The sequence below is a fragment of the Paralichthys olivaceus genome, chromosome 10, assembly GCF_024713975.1.
Source record: "Paralichthys olivaceus isolate ysfri-2021 chromosome 10, ASM2471397v2, whole genome shotgun sequence".
Classification (NCBI taxonomy): Eukaryota; Metazoa; Chordata; class Actinopteri; order Pleuronectiformes; family Paralichthyidae; genus Paralichthys; species Paralichthys olivaceus.
This window is the reverse complement of record NC_091102.1, coordinates 2,628,922-2,650,019: the sequence shown is the minus strand read 5'-3', so window position 1 is coordinate 2,650,019 and position 21,098 is coordinate 2,628,922. Positions and strand designations below refer to the sequence as shown.

General features: G+C 43.7%; 2 protein-coding genes across 8 annotated transcripts; one reads left to right on the top strand and one right to left on the bottom strand.

Moving 5' to 3' along the window:
- Positions 1 to 294: 294 nt before the first annotated feature.
- On the bottom strand, positions 295 to 7,969 carry coq10b (coenzyme Q10B). The gene is made up of 5 exons (XM_020105154.2): positions 7,707 to 7,969; positions 4,760 to 4,915; positions 3,359 to 3,551; positions 3,109 to 3,210; positions 295 to 2,367 (listed from the first exon to the last, which is right to left on the bottom strand). Exons 1-5 carry the CDS (start codon positions 7,952 to 7,954, stop codon positions 2,200 to 2,202), a joined length of 867 nt encoding a protein of 288 aa, XP_019960713.2. The 5' UTR covers positions 7,955 to 7,969; the 3' UTR covers positions 295 to 2,199.
- Positions 7,970 to 9,060: 1,091 nt separating this feature from the next.
- Positions 9,061 to 20,751, top strand: sf3b1 (splicing factor 3b, subunit 1). 7 transcript variants are annotated; one of them, XM_020105157.2, is made up of 24 exons: positions 9,062 to 9,207; positions 10,720 to 10,892; positions 11,241 to 11,342; positions 11,465 to 11,579; positions 13,933 to 14,012; positions 14,109 to 14,294; positions 14,442 to 14,904; positions 15,042 to 15,163; positions 15,255 to 15,452; positions 15,597 to 15,698; positions 15,872 to 16,051; positions 16,128 to 16,214; positions 16,547 to 16,817; positions 17,002 to 17,147; positions 17,406 to 17,552; positions 17,839 to 17,964; positions 18,083 to 18,304; positions 18,393 to 18,575; positions 18,661 to 18,772; positions 18,863 to 18,983; positions 19,067 to 19,198; positions 19,320 to 19,592; positions 19,681 to 19,897; positions 20,128 to 20,751. In XM_020105157.2, exons 1-24 carry the CDS (start codon positions 9,180 to 9,182, stop codon positions 20,284 to 20,286), a joined length of 3,945 nt encoding a protein of 1,314 aa, XP_019960716.1. In that variant the 5' UTR covers positions 9,062 to 9,179; the 3' UTR covers positions 20,287 to 20,751. The 7 variants fall into 7 exon arrangements, 3 of the variants coding, with proteins under 3 accessions (XP_069388643.1, XP_019960716.1, XP_019960718.1); XM_020105159.2 differs by lacking the exons at positions 9,062 to 9,207; positions 10,720 to 10,892; positions 11,241 to 11,342 and adding an exon at positions 13,531 to 13,585 and having other exon boundaries at positions 11,514 to 11,579; XR_011244270.1 differs by lacking the exons at positions 15,872 to 16,051; positions 16,128 to 16,214; positions 16,547 to 16,817; ... (9 more) ...; positions 19,681 to 19,897; positions 20,128 to 20,751 and adding exons at positions 12,823 to 12,881; positions 13,531 to 13,585 and having other exon boundaries at positions 9,061 to 9,207; positions 15,597 to 15,676.
- Positions 20,752 to 21,098: the final 347 nt, after the last annotated feature.

Sequence of the window (21,098 nt, the reverse complement as noted above, 5' to 3'; positions counted from 1 at the left end):
ATTCTTTTCTACAGGAAGTAATTTTAACTCCAGAGATCCACGTCACTTTTCTCAGGAGATAAATCACTACAAGCTTTGACGTTGCTTCGGTGACGCAGGACAAAGGTCAAATCAAACTGTCTCTCCTCGGCTGTGACATTTAAAACCTTGAAGACTGACTTTAAACACAGCCGCGCTTTATTACGTCTATTCTTACCGCTCACATGCTCAAACTATTTCTGTCCAGTCAGGAGGTGACTGGACCCCCCCCCCCCCAACAAACACACACATAAATAAATCACACGTGAGTCCAGGTTTTTCTTTTTTAGAAAAAATACTTTATAAATCATGCAGTTGGTAAATCTTTCTGAACTTGTTCCAACTTTCAACACATCATCTTCCCAAGAAGTCCCGTCCCCCGTCCCATCGAGCACACGGACACAAACCCAGTCTCTTTAAAAGCAGTGTGTATTTACGTCTTGTGATCTCATTACCAATATTTACACTTTAAACTAAGTAATAAATACGAGTCTAATGTTTAAAAATAGAGATAAATATGCTGCCAGTCGGTCAGGAGGCACTCTGTGAGCGACGTGGGTTCAGGGCCGATGACCTCACTGAAACAACGTCCTGACCGACAAGACACATGCACGGCCTGTATTTGTTCAACCTCTCACAGTCTGAATCTGCACGGACACATTAACACTCTAATCCTTAATATCAAAAATAAAGATTATTTTCACTTACAAATGCAGAAGTGTCTTCACGTGAGTTTAGAGAAGACGCTCGATGTTGGCAGTTGAATAACGGCCTCTGTTTTCTGTTATTGTCATTATTATTGTTGTTGTTGATAACAACAGCATCAAGAATAGAGTCATTTTAGTGTTTTATCAGCATTTGAAGATCTGTCGATTCGATTTTCACTCACTCAAATGTGTCTCGTTGTTCACGCTCAGAAAACAACTGTGACGTTCAATGAACACAGGCCGGTGTCTCTGTGTCGTCAGCCAGTTTGGGCCCTTTACATGGACAGAGGGTTTAAATGTTTGTGTATTTAAAAGAACGCTTACACAGCTCATATTGCACAAGAAGTAAAACACCCTTTGCTGGATAATTCAGCAGCTCTCATGTCCAGCATCGCTCTCTGAACAACGAGATGAGCATAATATTGAGAAAAAAAACAGAGCCCTCTAGATAAAAGTTCAGCACCCAGAGAAGGTGTGTGTTTCGGATTGTGTACAGTTCATGTCGTATATATTCGTATATATGCGTATATGCGTCGTTTCGTTGTCTACACGTCCTCCTGCTCGTCCTCTTTATACAAAATGTCCAGTGACAGTGTCTCCACTCACTACGTGTTCTCATCATGTGTCTGCAGTGAAAAGCCTCTGAGCTCATGTCACTTTGTTGAGTTTCAAGTTTTAAACTTTGATGATGGAGATAAAAAAAACAATAATTTAGTCTTTGATCTTCAATATTCTGCTTTGTTGCTTTAAGTCATCACAGACGAGCATCGAGGTTTTAACACTTGGACCCTGGTCTTACAACAACTAGAGCTGCTGCTCATGTCATCACATCGTGAGAAGACTTTGACCTTTGACCTCGCTCCTGTACGACGACCACATGACAGTCACATGACCCAGACATGAGGACACAAGTTCTTGTTTCCATTTAAATGTTTTGTGAATGTGTCGTAACGAGCTGCACTGCTGTAACTACAGTTTGAATCTCCGCGGTTTGAAAACAGGAAGTCGAGGTCTTGATTACTTCCATTATCGGTGAAAGAATTTCTCGATTGATCCATTGATGAATGAACTGATGCAGTAGCTTTTGAAAGTGAAGTCGACAGCAGCTCAAGTGAAACAGTCAGTTAGAGCAGTGAAGTGAACGACTGGTGTTTACAGGTGTGATGACCCGACAGAGCTGCCACGGTTTCACCTCAACGCTCACAACCTGAGAACTCAGATTAACAACCAGGCACAGATTTATCTCAGAAAGTGGAAATGACTGAATGAAACGTTGAGCATGAAGGTGAAAGCTTGGCGCCGGATCCATGTCACTTATTAGGTATGAAATTGTTGGGAATGAACTTGGTCGTAGCTGTGAGAAAGGCACTGTGACTCTCAGTTAGAACACGGGTTGTCTTTCTAACACTTTCTCCTCCCTCATCCTTTCTGGCGTTGGCATCGGATATTTGTGTTTGCCTTTGGGGAGGCGGCGCTACGTGTGGTGAATCTCGTGGAACATGAGCTCGCGAGGGATGGGCGTCTCTGCGCCGTATACCTTGGAGGCGCGGCGCTCGAACGCAGACACCATCTGCTTCACCACCTCGTCGAAGAAGACGTGAGCGAGCTGAGAGTGGATGAGGGAACGGAACTCGAAGGAGATCTGAGGAAGAAGCACAGAGGATAAAGTTAGCAGCTGAATTTCACACTCTACCCACAGCAGAGGTCCTCAGAGAAACACAACACCTGCACGCATGACAAACTGACGCGCAGAAGAACCAACACAGGACAAACATAAGCCTCTCCAGAGTTTGTCTTTCACTTATGAAGACACACGCAGGACATGAAGTATAAATTCCTCTGTGTTTTTGTTTATAGCACATATTTAGCACATTATTATTAAAAGCTCTCAAATCTTCTTGTATTTCCACGTTTACATCTTCATCTGTGTCTTATCATGTATGTCTCCTCTTTTTCCTCCTAAGATATTTGTATTATTTTGTTTGCTTCCTAAGAAACTGCCCCTCTGGATAATTAGATCATCCGGACTTTAGTACAGGTCTGAAAGCAGCTACAGAGAAAAGGTTAAACCACAACCGCTCCCTCTGCTTTGAGGAAACTTTGACGAACTGTTAATTCTGAATCTGATTGATTCTCAATTTAAAACGATTCTGGATTCAAACATATGTGGACTCAGCATTAAAGGATCTTACATCTTCTTTCTTCTTCTCAAACTAATCAAATGGAATTTATAGCAATAAATGTTATCACCAAAATTACTTCTTGAAATTTGAGCAAAAATAGAGAAATGTTAAAGATCTTGATACATTTTTTTCACCCACCCCCACTTTTCAACCTCTCATAAATCTTTTTGTTCTACTTCTACAGCACTGCCTAAACTTACAGCAAAATCCACAGTGCAGGTACGAGGGTAACCCGGGAGACCAGGGCTGAAGCGCCAAACCGTCTCCAAGTGGTTGAAGAGTTTCCCATCTGAACAGGACGCCTGACAAGAAACAAAAACACCTTTACTGCATCTGGACTGTTAATGAGAAGAAGAAAGTTAGTGTGTGGTGAATCTGAACGAGCCTCAACAAGAAGAGAGATAAGTCGAGGATTATTTAGCTAACGAGAGGTGGGAGGCAGTGCCGTACCTTGACCAGGTGGGGGCGCACTGTAGTGACAAGAGAGTTGTAGTTCTCCACCACAGGAGGAAAGCCCACGCTGAGTTTGGCTTTGCAGAAACCAGATCGCCTAAACACCACGTCAGATTTCTTACACCAGGGAACAAAGAGGCGGTAGTTTTCCACGCCGGCCACCACTTCATATATCTCCTGCATGGAATACCTGCAGAGCGGAGGACGGGAGGAACGAGTCGTTAGCTCCAGTGGGAAAATACCAACATGCAGAGCTGCACGTCAGGAAGCAGACGAAGGTCAGCGTCTGTGACGTAACACGAAACAAGACTGACAAGGAACACGACTCACGACCCTGTTAAGTTTTCCACTAGGTCAAAAACGAACAGACAGAAAGAGAGGGAGGGAGGGGAGAAAGAATTAAAGAGGAAAACTAAATAAAGACAAGGTGTAGTGAATGAGAAGCAGATAATACGACTAGTGTTATATAAGTGCATTACTTCAGTTGAGGGAAAATAGCACGCTGCCACTTGCGTCTATTTATACAAGCAGATTTAGTGATTATGAGCTCTCTATGGAACAGAGGAGGACATTCAGTGCGTCACACAGAGACACATACGTCGGGTCTCAGCTGGTGGAGGCTGCGACACGCAGAACACGAACTCATGCTCGAAATGATCTTTCTGTTTGTGTTGTTTTGTGATTACACAACAGCAATAAACTGCTTTAATTGTGGGTTCATTACCATCAATAATAATAATAACATCAGCAGGTGTGTTCAATATAATTATTCCTGCTGTTCAAATCATCAAAGGTTTATTGTAACAATGGGGAACAAACTCCTCCGCCCTTGTTCTGTGCAAAAATAGATTTGAATTATTGTTACCGGTGAAGTGCCCATTGTAAACCTGTCTGTTTGGAATGTGCTGTTGGCAAAGCTGGTTTCTTTTTTTAAAAACTGTACGGAGAGCTTCCCACCTGCTTATTCAAAGTACGTAATTATTATTTCATGTATCACGAGTCAAAATGGCACCAAATTCGATTTTTGCATTTCCTTGGACCCTTAACAACACACGTGCCAAGACTTCCCTTTAGCATTGCATTGACAGCTAGCGGCGCACGTTAGCAGGAGAGCTGCAGGAAATGCTTCATTGGTTGCTGCTGCTGCTGCTGCTGTTGTTGTTGTTGTTGCTATGACAACAGTGGCAAGCATCAGGCATGCCCACCGTCAAAGCGTTACACGTCAGAGTGAGAGCTCACAAGAGTAAGAGAGCAATAAAGTCACAGATTACAGCAAGATAACACAATGTCCTGCATGCAGAGTACCATGATGTCCGTCTCCGGTGGACACTCTCGGTCAGAACTCTCAGTACGGACGCTAACACCAGGTCATGTTAAAAGCTGACGCGATAGGCTCACCCAATGATGCGTCTCTCTGAGTACTCCTTCCTCTTGGAGAAGGAGTCAGCCAGGTTGAAGAAGCTGCGGGCCGGCAACACGACACCACGCCCTGGCATGGCCGCACTCAGGAGGGGAGGCACCCGTGTCATCAGGATCCCACATGACGACAGATACCTGGTCGAGAAACAAACCAACAGGGTCAGGAAACGATCAAGATCTGGTTTATAACAGTTCTCAAGCATTTGTCATAAAACAGGTCAACAGGAAATGCCAGGAAACCAGAACAGAACAAGCTCCTGGACGCCTCGTTAACTTCAGAACTGGAGACATAAAATCTTTTATAAATACAGTCTGTGTCTGAAACCCCGCGCAGTCAAACCACCTGGACTCACTCGACCCTGTCTTCGATATGACTTCTTGTCTGCATTCATTTCTATATGTGTCTGCCTGCTTTCTGTTTGGCCTGAGGGAGAAGCTGCAGATTTAGATTATAGATAATAATGACTTCACTCTTTCACAACCACACGGTGCAGAAAGAATCTCGATGTCCAGCTTAAAAACATCACTTTTTCTTTACTAACGTTCTGACAAACTGAGTCCTGGATGACAAATCACCACTTTACTGGAGCAAATGTAAAAAAAAAAAGATCTGACTGACGACCGACTAATTGATTAATAAACCAATCCTGAGTCAAAAGCTCTGAGTCAGTTCCTCCCTGACACCATGAATGGAAGGACTCCTTAATCCGGGACGGGTCACTGAAGTTCATGAACGGACTCAAGTCACGCTACTCGTGACAGAAGCCTCCTGCTGAGTTCTGGCTGTGACCCACGGCACCTGTGACCCACGGTGTCCCTGGCAGCGGACGGTTTGGAAGCACACGTCTCTCAACACGTGGGTTCAAATGTACCACTTGTTACTTCACCGATTCATTTGATGTGATAAAATCACATTAGTCATTTGCCCAAATCCACGAAACTGAGCTTGACTGATATTTTTGGGGTCAGTGGTTTGATACTGATCGTAGAGAGTAAGAGAAAGGTCCATAGCTGATTTATTGTTTTTTTTAAAGAATTGCCTCTGATTTCTTAGACGTCGTTACAAAACCCTTATGACAAAGAAATATAATTGAGGCTTGATATTTTAAGTTTAACCATAAACTTTAGTTTTAAACAACCAGGAATAAAAAGAAAACACAAATATAATCAGATGTGAATTCAGATAATTAACATCTTTCTGTAGAATGTTAACATTAATACATATTTTGTGCATTGTTGTGTGCATATCAGCAAACACAGATATAAAGTCTGCTGAAGCCTCAGACCAGCAGAATCTATGATCCAACTGTTAAATCCTTCGTGTTCTACATGAAACCTATTGTGGTCATATATCTATCACATCATATCTGTCATCACAGGTCTGCAGAACTCTCCAAAGAAAGTAAATTCACTACGACCTGAAACGTGATACAGCTGACACATGGCAGTGACCTAAAACTGGCAAGTCCACTCGGGTGTGTAGTTACAGTCTGGTTGAGAAATACTCCTTCAGAGAACAGCGTGCACAAAGTCTGACCCCGATACGATGAAAGAGCAGAACCAGCATGTGACACAAAGAGAAGTGGATTAGAAACTGAACGTTACAAGTTCAAACATGTTTGATGAGGACGCTTTAAACTAACTATGTCACAGTGCAGACCATCTCCCCTTTCACAGACAAACTCTGATCAGCAATGTGTCACCTTCTGAAACATTGTGCCAGAGGTGAACTTTCAGTTGAGTTCTCCCTCGGGAGAGAAATGGCAGAAAGGTCTCATTGAAACTTACACCTGTTAGATGACGTGGAAAAACAGCCTCTTCTGCAGGCTGTTAAACCACAGATGATAATGGATGTGCCGAGATGATAGAAAACACGCTGCAGATGAAGCAGCTCTTAATAGATTAAAAAACTTTCTGACATTTTCACTAATTGTGATGGTTACAAGTATTGTGAAGTATTTCAATTGTCTGCAAAAATTACTTTTTACTCCATTTATCTGAAGGCTACAGTTACTGGTTATTGTGCAGATTACATTACAGTAGACCACACACACAAATGAACAGTTCATAAAGTAGTTTGTAGTAGTTCTTATCTTGATGATAACACATCTGCACTTTAAATGAGTTTGGATTATTTTATGATAAATATTACAAAGGGTCTGTTTGAATACTTGGCTGCTTCCACTAACCACCATTAAGCCGTGCTGCGATTCCCACGTGTTAAATTATGTGTAAGACCCGAAGTGACAACAAGAACAATGAGTAATTATGTTCCACTGACAGAATTTCTCCTCCTGAATAAAACTGCTAATATAACTAAATGCAAGGTTTAAGGTTCTACGGCTCTTTTACTTTCTGTTTCGCTCTGATTCCCCATGTTTGCAGTCTGCACATTGTGCTGCTGCTGAACTAAGCTGCTGGTTCTATTAAATGACTTTATGCTGTCAACACAAACACCTTTCTGTACAATGCAGAACAGTTCAACAGCAGCACCAGGTACATGATGAGCAGGTGTACCTAATAAACTGCACACTGAGTGTCTTCATGTTATCACAGCTGTGTTTCACCACATTATTTTCACTTTCTTGTTATCACGTGTCAACAGTTTGATGCATTCCACCACTTGTGTCCAGGATTATTTACAGTATTCATCAACATAAAAATTTATTTTTACGTTATTGCAGCTGTCGCAGTGCTGAGAAGTATTTATTAAAAGTTCGTACACAGTTAAATGTGGTGTTTTTTTGAAGTGTTAGCATGTTAGCATGTGCTCAGTTGAGATGTCACCAGTCGGTTTTGAGTCTCCTCCTGAATAAAAACTTATTCCTGCAGTTTCACAAACTTGACCTCGAGCTGTCTGATGCAGGGCTGAACTCTCTGACACTCTGCAGACTGACCGGGGATCAGCCGTGGTTTCAATCTTTACCTGACGTTGCTCCTGCTCGGAACTTCTCTGCTGACAGACGGAAACTGTTTCAGACACTGAGCCACTCTCCTCAGACTGTGGCCTCTCGCCATCTTCCTCTTCTTCCTCTTCTTCTTCCTCCTCTTCTTCTTCTTCTTCTTCTCTCTCCTGACAGCGGCTCCTTGGTCACTAAGACCCGCCCACTCTATCACACCCGCCCTAATCTCGGCCTCCCATTGGATGACGCGTCTTCTCCGAGCGTCCCCCATTGGTCGGTTCTGCCTTCCGTCACAGAGGCAGCTGTTGACGTCCGTGCCAGGCGCGTACACGAACGAGGACGCGCAGGAATGTCACGAGATGTTGGCTCGGGTTGCAGCGGTTTAAAGGGATGGTTCACCGAAAAATGAAAATTCATGATGTACTCACCACTATAGAACACTTTACTATACTGTACTGTACTAAACTATACTATATTACACTATACTATACTATACCTTACTGTAATATATTATACTATAGTGTACTACACAATACTATACTACACTATACCGTACTAAACTATACTATATTATTATATTCTGTACTGTGCTATACTATACTGTTCTAAACTATACTATAATGTACTAAACTATAATATAATGTACTATACTACACTATACTGTACTAAACTATACTATATTACACTATACTATACTATACTATACCTTACTGTAATATATTATACTATAGTGTACTAAACTAAACTATATTATAATATACTGTACTGTGCTATACTATAATGTAATGTTCTATACTGCACTTTAATATTCTATACTATAATGTACTAAACAATAATATAATGTACTATACTACACTATACTATACTACACTATACCGTACTAAACTATACTATATTATAATATTCTGTACTGTGCTATACTATACTGTTCTAAACTGTACTATACTATATTGTACTAAACTATACTATAATGTACTATACTACACTATACCATACTAAATTATACTATATTATAATATTCTGTACTGTGCTATACTATAATATAATCTACTATACTGCACTTTAATATTCTATACTATATTGTGCTATACGATTAACAAGATCCATTAAAGGGATAGGTCACCTAAAAATAAAATGTATTATGTACTTACCGCTATCATCAAGCTTTCAATTTAGCAGTAATACTGACGTACAGATGAACATGTGAGGATAGATGCAGCTAGATGAAAGTACATTTTAATTTAAGAGATATCTTACTAGATGTGTTATTGAATGCTAATTAATTTTCTCAGAAAAAACAAAATGTAGAGAGTATATGATTTTTAAAAACCATTATACATAATATAATCGGAAGAAATTCTCATTTACATTCCATACCAGCTGGTGGCGGTCATGCGCCAGATCGTCAACCAGCCGATAAAAACCCAGAAGAAGAAGAAGACCGAGAAGAAGAAGGAACACACTTCCGGTCTCAGGCTCCATCATCCACCACCAAAATGGCGAAGATCGCCAAAACGCACGAAGGTAAATCTCTTTCACGGATTAAACACGAACAGCGTCTGTTTGCAGAAGTTTTTGCTCGGGGGAAGAATCGCGAACTGTTTGTGTAACTGCTGCAGTGTCGGATCCACGTGTTGGTGTGTGAACAGGTCGGGTTTTAACTCGATGAGCTTCGGGCCGTGATGCGACACAACGCGGACCCGGAGATAATGGCGCTGGGTGCTAGCTTGTTAGCTTCAGTTAGCCTCCACCACCCCCCCATGCACCACTTACCGTGTTTATCACTCAGACTGAGGAAGATGTAACTTTAAACAGATGTCGATGTTCTCAAACACGTGTTCTCCTGCGCGCCCGTCTCTGGGTGATTCACATTTTATACGGTTTCGTGAATTTTAATTTCTGGCCCGGTTAGCCCAGATTAGCACCGCGGCTACATCACACGGGGCTAAAGCTAGCAACCGTTTCCCTCGTTACACAAACCTGAAACAGTTTGATGTCGTACTTTCGTTTGGTCGATGTGGACCACGACTTATTTGTATTAAATGTTTTTTTACAATCTAGATCTCCTCTGGTTGGGAAAAGCTTTTCTGTGATTTCAATCTGAAACCGTGTTTTGATTTGACTTTTCCTCAATTTTCAACAAAACAAGCAAATCGTAACCCCCCCCCCCGCTTTAGCATCAATAATTATTTACGATGTAATGCTGTTGTGTAAAGCCAGCATTATTAATAACACATAATGTCAACATTATATTATGACTAAAAGTAGCAGCGAGTGGTTCTTCCTGTTGCCTAAATGCAAATACAGGTGAAGAAAACAAAACTAAGCTGAGCAAGGAGGCAGCCACGGTGTGTTTCAGAGGATCTAATGTGTTTTGACTGGATGCCCATTGAGGACAGTTTAGATTATGATAGAGACAATGGGAGGACTTCAGAGCACATGTGTCTGTTAAATGACAATTTCACAGCAAATGCCAAGACTTTTCTGCATTTGAAGTCAGTATTCATACAGGACTCCCGGTAGAATAGATGAACTTTATTGATCCCAGTGGGGAAATTGTTGCGTCACAGCAGCAGGTCGAAGACATTCACAAAGAGACAAGGTGCCAAATTGCAGTATTTGTTCGACATGACTAAAATAATAAATGTGCCTCAGTGATATTACACCAGTGAATCCAGGAGAAGGACTCTGATCAGCCAAGGAAACTGCTAATGGTTTCCCCCACACACCTGAACCCAATCAACCTCTTCCTCTGCCTGTTCAATAATCATGCCAAACCGTCCAAAATCTGTGGATAAGAAGCATTAAAGTGAGTCAAGTTCTCAGAAACAAACTTGAGGCTTTTCTTCATGGTGCAACACATGGCAAAGGTTACTAACATGGAAGGAGGCGCTAGCTGCGGTTGGAACTTATATCTGCTAAGAGGTGACCTCAGTTGGTCAGTGCGGCAATAGACTTGCGACTGCAATGAGGTGAATGCTTTTGTAATTTTATAGTTTCTCGCCCTCACTTGTTTTTGTCTCCATTTTCCTGTAGATATCGAGGCCCAGATCCTGGAGATCCAGGGGATGAAGGCTACACTGCTGGAGGAAGGAGAGCAGGGTGTCGGCCTCGTTTCCACTGGCTTTTTTGACCAGGAGATTTATGGAGGCAGCGACAGTCGCTTCGCTGGATATGTCACTTCCATCGCTGCAAATGAACAGGAGGATGTAAGTATTTCCTTACCCAGAGCATGGATACATTCCCTTGCTGCTCCCCCCTCAGGTAGTTTCAGGGTCTTCCTAAACTACACACCAGAGCTTAGTCTTATGACCCAAGTCAAGTTGCAAGAAGCCACTTAGGCAATTTTATATCCTTCAATATTTGTGTGTTACCAAGTCAGTGAGTCTCTAAGCAGCTGAGTACTGCTTTGTAAAAAAAAAAAAAAAAAAGTTGTATCAGTTCCACATTTTTTTTCTGGGGCTTGATTGCTCCCCTCTGCCTGTTGCATGTGAGCTAGGAGAGTCTTGCCATTTCGGTGAGATTTGACTAGACTCTTTTTCTCTTTCTTTCCTCAGGATGATGAAGATGACACATCAACAAGCTTGTTGGGACAGAAGAAGCCGGGGTACCATGCACCTGTGGCAATACTCAATGCCATTCCACAGTCAGATGAGCAAGTACGTGTTTGTTTGCTGTCTCTCAGATATTGATTTTCTTTTTTTTTGTACCCAGTTTTTAAGGCAACTTCAAAGAAAGTCATGTGAAATAAAAAATTTTGCTCTGTGTCTTTGTTTTGCAGTACGACCCCTTCGCGGAGCATCGTCCACAAAAGATCGCAGAGCGTGAGGACGAGTACAAAGCCCGGCGCAGACAGATGATCATCTCCCCGGAGCGTCTCGACCCTTTTGCAGACGGTAAATTTAGCTATTTTTTTGTTTTCATTAATCATTCCCTATGTCCTCCCCCTTTGAATGGTTGACTTTTTGTGACCCCCCCATGACTACCGATGGTTTTACACTCTAGTTTTGCTGTTCAACCCTTCGACCACAATGCAATAGCTTGCTTCCCAGACTCAATGCCTTCCCTGTGGTCAATCCTGTGTGGTCCAGGGAATTCTTTTTACCTTGTCTTCCTAATACATGATCTACATTTGCATTAACTTGCAACTCAGCAAGAAATGTCGGCGTGGTCTCATAGTTTGTCGTCAGTATTTTTGTTTGGGAAAAATTGTTGTCATCATCCTTTTGTGCAAAATAAAAGTTTTACCCTGGTGTGTGCAGTAAAGTAAAGCAAAACTACTACTGTAGGGTTACCGTGCTTTTCAGTGGGAGAGGTGGTTAGGTGCTCAATGTTTTTAAACGGGCAATTTTCCTAACACACATGGGTCGCAGATGGGTTGTGTGTGAGTCGAAGGGTTAACAATCACATGTTAGCTTCAGCAATGGGAAGGTGTGCAGGATGAGGAAGTTTGAGGATTCGCTTTGGTGTAATTTACCTGCTAATGATACGCCGTGCTGAGCCCAGTATATTATGCCAAGTATTTTCCTGTTCTGTCATCGGCAGAGCTGTAGATCCGACAGACAAGAGAAATATACTTTCGCGTAGCCGTTCCAGAATCAGTAGCGTAATAAAAACATGAATCTGATCTCATTTATCGTCCCAGTGTCTTTGTCTGGGCTATAACTTGCGTCACGTGCGGTAACAGGACACCATATCAAGATAGTTCTAGGTCGATAAGTATTATCAGCCTTTCTTCCAGATTTGGAATCATAATTTCAAGACGTAGTTAAATGTTAATCTACCTTTTTTTCATTAGATGCCAAATATGCCTTTAAATGGCAGCACAAGAATATGCTATGTTATATTCAGTATTGTGTAAAACAAATAATTATAAGTCAGCCAATCTTTATTTCCATTATTATTGAATCTTTACTTCGGCTGACAGTGAGAGCTTAAATGGCCTGAATGGCTCAGGTTGGGTGTAGGTAGGGCTCATCTGAAGCCTGCATGTAGAGAGAGCTCTTTGTACAAAGTTGTTAATGTAAATATATTTTTATTTTACAACTCTCTCTGTAAAATAGAAATATGTTATCAAGAAAAATTGTGTACCACAATACCACAGGCCCATACTAACTGTCCTTAATTTCTCTCCTACAGCAGTACTGCTTTGCCAGTCCTGTACTGCACTCTGTTAAGGGTGCAGCAACTCATCCTGTGTAGGTTATGGGGAACACAGAGAGCTGTGAACTTGTCAGATTGGTCAGGGTCCACTGGCTGCTTGTTTGGGGCCTTTGAGGGGAATCAGATGCAGCACAGCCACGACAAACCTCTACACAGAGAGACTCTTTAGTTTTCAATTTGGCATCAACATCTAAAAAACAGCTAAAATATCCCATGCATTCACAATAGAAAATTGCTGCCCAAGTATTTAAAGGATTATCTCTGCCTTTTGATTTGATCAGCTACGTTTGTCCTGAAAAGGAAGTCCACATCTAAATGTGTGATGATTCAGTGCTGCTGTGAGACACTGACAACGGCCTGTTGTTATACGACAGCTGAGCTTGATTTATTATTGTTTTCTCATTTTAATGTGAATGCAAAAGTAGATACTTCTATTTTTGATTGTACTGTGGTAGTTTCATTCCATGGTGTAACCTCACTTTATTTTAGCTGCTAGTGTAAATTGGGAATCTGGACCACAGGGTCTCAAATGAAGTTTTTCTAGTTTTGAGGTTACGCCCCAAGAAGATGCTTTGCTTTTTTTTTTTGAGTGCCATAAATCAATGCAACACAGGTGGTATTCTGTTGTGTGTGAGTTCAAACCCTTTTCCAAAGTGTTACTAATGGTAAAGAGAAATTTTCTAGGCTTCTTTTCTGCCGGTTGAAGTCTGACTGCAGAAGGACCCTTGGCACTGAAAGTGTACGTATTCTGAAGAGCACAGCCCAGGACCCCTGCATCAGTGATGGCTATAACTTCTTAATCCACTTAAAGAAACACCACAACCACAGCTCTTCTCTCTATGTATCTGCTTGTTTTCATTAGAATCCTATGACTGTATTTAAGAAAGCCAAATGTATATTTGTATGTAACTCAGTAGGACTTTGTTTTGTGAATCAACTGTTTAAAAAAACTGGAACATTAGTTAATATGTTGGTAAAGAGTCAGGGTTAGCTGGCTGTTTGTTCTTGCTGTGATTGTAATAACTTGGGTCCCTGGAGTGTGTACTGATGAGTTTCCTTTGTTCTTGTTGGTGCTCTCTCGCGCAGGGGGCAAAACACCGGATCCCAAGATGCAGGTCAGGTCGTACGTGGACGTCATGTTGGAGCAGAACCTGTCCAAAGAGGAGGTAACCGACCTGTCGATGTTTTTTTTTTTAACATACTGCAAACCTGTCCTGTGCTCTGTCTCATTTACCCTGACCTTTGTGCCTTTTTACAAACAGAGAGAGATTCGTCTGCAGCTGGCAGAGAAGGCCAAGTCAGGGGACCTGAAAGTTGTTAACGGGTCAGCTGCCGCCCAAGCAGCCACAAAACGCAAGCGTCGCTGGGACCAGACAGCTGACCAAACCCCCTCGAATGCTACACCCAAAAAGATGTCCAGCTGGGACCAGGCTGACACTGGTGCTGAGGTGAATCACAGGAATTTCAGCTGCTTGATTTAGTGTCTTACCTTCAGTGCCATACTGTGTAACTTGATGGAATCCAGTGATGAGACAGCTTTTATATTGTTTCACTCTGTTTCTAATCTCGTCTTTCTTTGTTTTCGTCCCCTGTAGACTCCAGGACACACCCCTGCACACACCCCCTCAAGCACCCGATGGGATGAAACCCCTGGCCGACCTAAAGGCAGCGAGACTCCAGGGGCCACTCCCAGCACCCGTATGTGGGACCCCACGCCCAGCCACACACCTGCCGGTGCTGCCACCCCTGGCAGGGATACCCCCGGCCACGCCACACCTGGCCACGGTGGAGCCACGGGTAGCGTTCGCAAGAACCGTTGGGACGAAACCCCAAAGACAGAAAGAGAGACCCCCGGTCATGGAAACGGTTGGGCTGTGACCCCACGAACAGACAGAGGAGACGAGTCTGTGGGCGAGACTCCAACCCCAGGGGCCAGTAAGAGGAAGTCCAGGTGGGATGAAACCCCTGCCAGTCAGATGGGATCCTCCACACCTCTTCTCACCCCTGGAAAGACTCCCATTGGAACACCAGCTATGAACATGGCCACCCCAACACCAGGTTTGAATGTTTACCTTCCTTGCATCCTGTTGTCTGTGTATTCGGCGAGAATCATAAATTACTCCCATGGATCCTCAAGCCCCTTTTGTTGTTTCACATGTTTTTGAGTCTGTGCCCTCTTCTGTTTTTTTGTTCAGGTCACCTGATGAGCATGACTCCAGAGCAGCTGCAGGCGTGGAGGTGGGAGAGAGAAATCGATGAAAGAAACCGGCCTCTCACAGATGATGAGCTGGATGCCATGTTTCCAGAGGGATACAAGGTCCATGTCCATTTATTACATTTAAAAAGAATAAGTTGATGCGATTTTAAATTTTGTCACAGCACTGACATATTATTTTGCTTTTCCACAGGTCTTGCCTCCACCAGCAGGTTACGTACCAATTCGTACTCCGGCCCGCAAGCTGTCAGCCACACCCACGCCTATTGGAGGCATGACGGGTTTCCACATGCAGGTGGAGGACCGCACCACAAAACAGATGAATGACCAGCCCTCAGGAAACCTCCCCTTCCTCAAACCTGATGACATCCAGTATTTTGACAAATTGCTGGTGAGCATCGACACACACACACACACACACACACACACACACACACACACACACACACACACACACACATATAAGACGACATAAACTCAACAGCTGAATTTTTGCCCTGTCTGAAGATTAACATGTCTGACTCTTTTGTGTTAGGTGGAGGTGGACGAGTCCACGCTGAGCCCCGAGGAGCAGAAGGAAAGGAAGATCATGAAGCTTCTGCTGAAAATTAAAAATGGAACACCACCCATGAGGAAGGTTGGTCACTTTCTGACTCAGATTAATTCTTACACCACCTTTTCAAAACATCCTTTAAATCCTAAATCTGTTATATTCTCCATGACTTTCTCCTGATCATTGTCTCTTGCATTTTAAATCTCCAGCAGAGGCTTGTAACAGCATTAAGTTAAAAACCCCTTCTCTCTTTTCAGGCTGCTCTGCGTCAGATCACAGATAAGGCTCGTGAGTTTGGAGCAGGCCCGCTGTTCAACCAGATCCTGCCACTGCTCATGTCGCCCACGCTGGAGGACCAGGAGCGCCATCTGCTGGTTAAAGTCATTGACCGTATTCTCTACAAGCTGGATGACCTGGTCCGGCCGTATGTGCACAAGGTGAGCTCGGTGTCAAAGATGTGTGTTTTAGTTACGTGAAGTGTGCCTGAGAAACTAACTGTCTTCTTGTGTTCAGATCCTGGTGGTGATCGAGCCGCTGCTGATTGATGAAGATTACTACGCCAGAGTAGAAGGCAGAGAAATCATCTCTAACTTGGCGAAGGTAAGATTTGATTCATAGGTTCTGTGTGCTCTGGGTCCTGCGAACCATTCTCGCCTGTACGACCAGTTTGTGGTCAGGTCAGGGCTAGTCGTTCGCTAAATTGATTCCAACATGAGAATTAGCAGTCCGGACATTTGTTCCTCGTCTGTTCTCACCCTGCACCTGTTGGATACAAACACATCAGTGACAGACGTGTTATTTGTTGAGTCCCTAGATATGAATTAAAATCCAGATCTGCACCAAAATATAATGGATTCTTGGTTTGTCATGTCTCTGGCCTTACCTGAATCTATGTCTCAGAGTTTTGACGTGTGTCCTCCTGTCTGTCCCAGGCTGCTGGTTTGGCGACGATGATCTCCACGATGCGACCTGATATCGACAACATGGACGAGTACGTCAGAAACACCACAGCCAGAGCCTTCGCTGTGGTGGCCTCTGCTCTCGGTATTCCCTCTCTGCTGCCCTTCCTCAAAGCTGTGTGTAAAAGCAAGAAGTCCTGGCAGGCTCGACACACGGGCATCAAGATCGTGCAGCAGATCGCCATTCTTATGGGATGTGCTATCCTGCCCCACCTCCGCAGCTTGGTGGAGATTATTGAACACGGTCAGTCGAGTCTTTGTGGACCTCCTTGTCAAATGACATTCTTTTATAAATACCAAGTTCAGTTAATTACAACTAGAAAAAGGTGAACATGTGTTTGAAACCTGCAGACACAGTTGATAACAATTCAACACACCATCACATGTGTATGATTAAATGTGCTCACTGGTGTTAACTGTGTCCACAGGTCTGGTGGATGAGCAGCAGAAGGTGAGGACCATCAGTGCTCTGGCCATAGCTGCTCTTGCTGAAGCTGCTACACCCTACGGTATCGAGTCATTCGACTCCGTCCTGAAGCCGCTCTGGAAGGGTATCAGACAGCACAGAGGAAAGGTGAGAAGTGAAAATACAATAAAATATAAAGGTATAAACTGTTTTCAGTGCAAGAACCACACCCATCACCTGCACATGGCGTCAGTGTGAATATTTACTTGCTGTAGTTGCCTTTAAGGGGCTGTTGTTGTCATTAGACATCAGATTAAAGACGACTAAACTCTGCTGGGAGCAACAGACATACATGGATTATTATCTACAGGCCGGTCAGTAAAATAAGTTTGTATTCACAATTGTTTTCTTCCTCTACGCCACCAGGGTCTGGCTGCTTTCCTCAAAGCTATTGGCTACCTGATCCCACTGATGGACGCAGAGTACGCAAACTACTACACCAGAGAGGTGATGTTGATCCTCATCAGAGAGTTCCAGTCCCCTGACGAAGAGATGAAAAAGATCGTACTCAAGGTAAAGTGGGAATATACATCTCAGTATGTGATGCTAAGTTCTCGTCCTGCGACTCATTCTCGCCTGTTCAGCCACCTCATGGTTGCATCAGGGCTAGTAGTTCGCTATAATAACGCCAACATGAGAATTAGCAGAGCTGACGTATATGTCGCCTCTGTTCTCACTCTGCACCCGTTGGTTACATTTGCAAACCCAGACTTATCTGACCTGTGGTCTAAAGCTGCATTTCATCAACCTCGAAAAATCTCCTCCCCCTCTGACCTCCGCTTGTGTTTTTGTCTGACAGGTGGTGAAGCAGTGTTGTGGCACTGATGGTGTGGAAGCCAACTACATCAAGACTGAGATCCTGCCTCCGTTTTTCAAGCACTTCTGGCAGCACAGGATGGCTCTCGACAGACGCAACTACAGACAGGTCAGCAAACACAGACGCTCACGTTCAGGCCCCGTTCACACCTGGTATCAACATCAGTATTTGACAGCTTTAAATACATGAGCATTTACATACTAACGTTTTCTTTCTCTTCCAACAGTTGGTGGACACCACGGTGGAGCTGGCCAACAAAGTGGGAGCAGCAGAGATCATATCTCGCATCGTGGACGACCTGAAAGACGAGGCTGAGCAGTACAGAAAAATGGTGATGGAGACTATTGAGAAAATCATGGGCAACCTTGGCGCCGCTGACATCGACCACAAGCTGGAGGAGCAGCTGATCGACGGCATCCTGTATGCCTTCCAGGAGCAGACGACAGAGGTGAGAGAGAAGTCAAGATTTTCCAGAACAGGACCTTTATTTTGTCAGAATGTTTTTTTATTAATTTCATCCCTTCTGATTCCTCCAGGACTCTGTGATGCTGAACGGCTTCGGCACTGTGGTGAACGCCCTTGGGAAGCGAGTGAAGCCCTACCTTCCTCAGATCTGCGGTACGGTGCTGTGGCGTCTGAACAACAAGTCAGCCAAAGTCCGTCAACAGGCCGCTGACTTGATCTCCCGTACGGCTGTGGTCATGAAGACCTGTCAGGAGGTACGCTGTGAGGTCTTTAACACACAGATTCAAAGACGCAGATGTGTAACTTAGAAACTGACCTTTTCATTTTCTGCCACTGCAGGAGAAGCTGATGGGTCACTTGGGTGTGGTGCTGTACGAGTACCTGGGAGAGGAGTACCCCGAGGTGTTGGGTAGCATCCTGGGAGCTCTGAAGGCCATTGTGAATGTTATTGGTACGTCACCGCACTGGTTTTCTCTGCAGGAAATTCAGATGTCAGAAAACAAAGGTGATCAGCTAATGAATTGTTTCCCTTTCTCCTCAGGTATGCACAAGATGACTCCGCCGATCAAAGACCTGCTCCCTCGTCTGACTCCCATCCTGAAGAACAGGCACGAGAAGGTGCAGGAGAACTGCATCGACCTGGTGGGCAGGATCGCTGACAGGTCAGTAGAATAAACTCATCTTCTGGAGCGGTGGTGGAACGTGGGGGCGAACTTCTCGTGTGTTAAATTTTTTGATATTGTAGGGGTGCTGAGTACGTGTCAGCCAGGGAGTGGATGAGGATCTGTTTTGAACTGCTGGAGCTGCTGAAGGCTCACAAGAAGGCCATCCGCAGAGCCACTGTCAACACGTTCGGTTATATCGCCAAAGCCATCGGGTGAGTCTGTCCACTCCTCATCAAGACCCACAGAAAATGTGTGTTGTGTATTTATTCTCATTCTTCAGAGTTTCTGTTTCTCTGATCTTAACCCGATCTCTTACTCCCTCTCTCCTCTCAGTCCCCACGACGTCTTGGCGACTCTGCTCAATAACCTGAAGGTGCAGGAGCGTCAGAACAGAGTCTGCACGACTGTGGCCATCGCCATCGTCGCCGAGACCTGTTCGCCTTTCACGGTGCTGCCTGCGCTCATGAACGAATACCGCGTGCCCGAGCTCAACGTGCAGAACGGCGTGCTCAAGTCCCTCTCCTTCCTGTTTGAGTACATCGGAGAGATGGGCAAAGACTACATCTACGCCGTCACGCCACTGCTGGAGGACGCACTCATGGACAGGTGAGTTTCCCCACATTAGTTTTATCTGTGTTCCTGATTAACTGTCAGCTGTTTCTGTATCTGACCCTGTATCTCTGTCGTCCTGCAGAGACTTGGTCCACCGACAGACGGCGAGTGCTGTGGTCCAGCACATGTCTTTGGGCGTCTACGGGTTTGGCTGTGAAGATTCGCTCAACCACCTGCTCAATTACGTGTGGCCCAATGTGTTTGAGACGTCACCTCATGTGATCCAGGCCGTCATGGGCGCCCTGGAGGGGCTGAGGGTCGCCATCGGTCCCTGCCGCATGTTGCAGTACTGCTTACAGGTGAGGACGAGCTCTGTTCGTTTTTAAAGATGTTCACGCTGCTAACCACTTCCTCACAACACCGAACCTCTCGCCAAGTGTTTGAGAAATGTCTGTAATTACTGTAAACTGACTGTGATAAGTTTTTGTATCTGTAAAGTGGCGTCTGTTAGTTTGAAGGGAGCAAAAATAAATCCAGGTTGTTATTGGTACATTATCATGTATTAAATCTACAGTTTTCTTTTCTCCAGGGTTTGTTCCATCCAGCGAGGAAGGTGAGAGACGTCTACTGGAAGATCTACAACTCCATCTACATCGGCTCACAAGACGCCCTCATTGCCCACTACCCACAAGTCTACAACGACGAGAAAAACATTTTCGTCCGCTACGAGCTCGAGTATGTCTTGTAAATATGAAATTTTTGCGCTCTTTTTGATTTCTCCTCCCTCAACTATATCGCCCTCCACCGTCGTCTCTGTTTAAAATCAGAGTCGGTTTTTATTCAGCAGCTTTATGTTGGTCTTTCCCGAGGGGCTGAAATAGAAAATCCACGTCCTGAATGGCGTTTATCGATTCTGGAGAAACAAGAGTGAAAACTGGGAGTTTGGGGGAATTGAAGAGGGAACATTGTGGAGTCTGTATGTTTTGTTTTTTTATTTTCCCAGTAAGGAATGTTCAGGGTCAGATGATCCTTGGTTGAAGAACGCAGCACCGTCATGATGATGTTTTAAATACTTTTGATTGTTTTTTTGCTTTTTGTGTATCGCTAGTCTTCTGTATCAGCCGTACACACCCTGTCCAAGTTTCACACCTCCTCTGTTCTTAGGGTTGTTGCTTTATTTAATCAAAATAAAATGTTTGTGTATAAAAAATCAGTTGCTGTGTCGTATCACGTTTATTTACTCCCCCGACATTTACAGATGAATATGTGATGAACTAACGATAATAACATGAAACGCATACGATACAGAAACCAAAGAAAATGGCACAAACAGAAACTCTGCATTAGTTTTGTTGACATTTAGATTTTATATCATTTTTCTGATTTTATTTTACATGAATGAATGGAAACAATAGAAGGTAGAAACACATGTAAGGTTTAAAAACAGGTATAAATTAGTGATATGATTATTTAAAACATGCTACACTGAAATGTTCCAGTACAAGTAAACTACAACTACTTATGAAGGTGGCCACAAACTACAGTGTCTCTCACTATGTT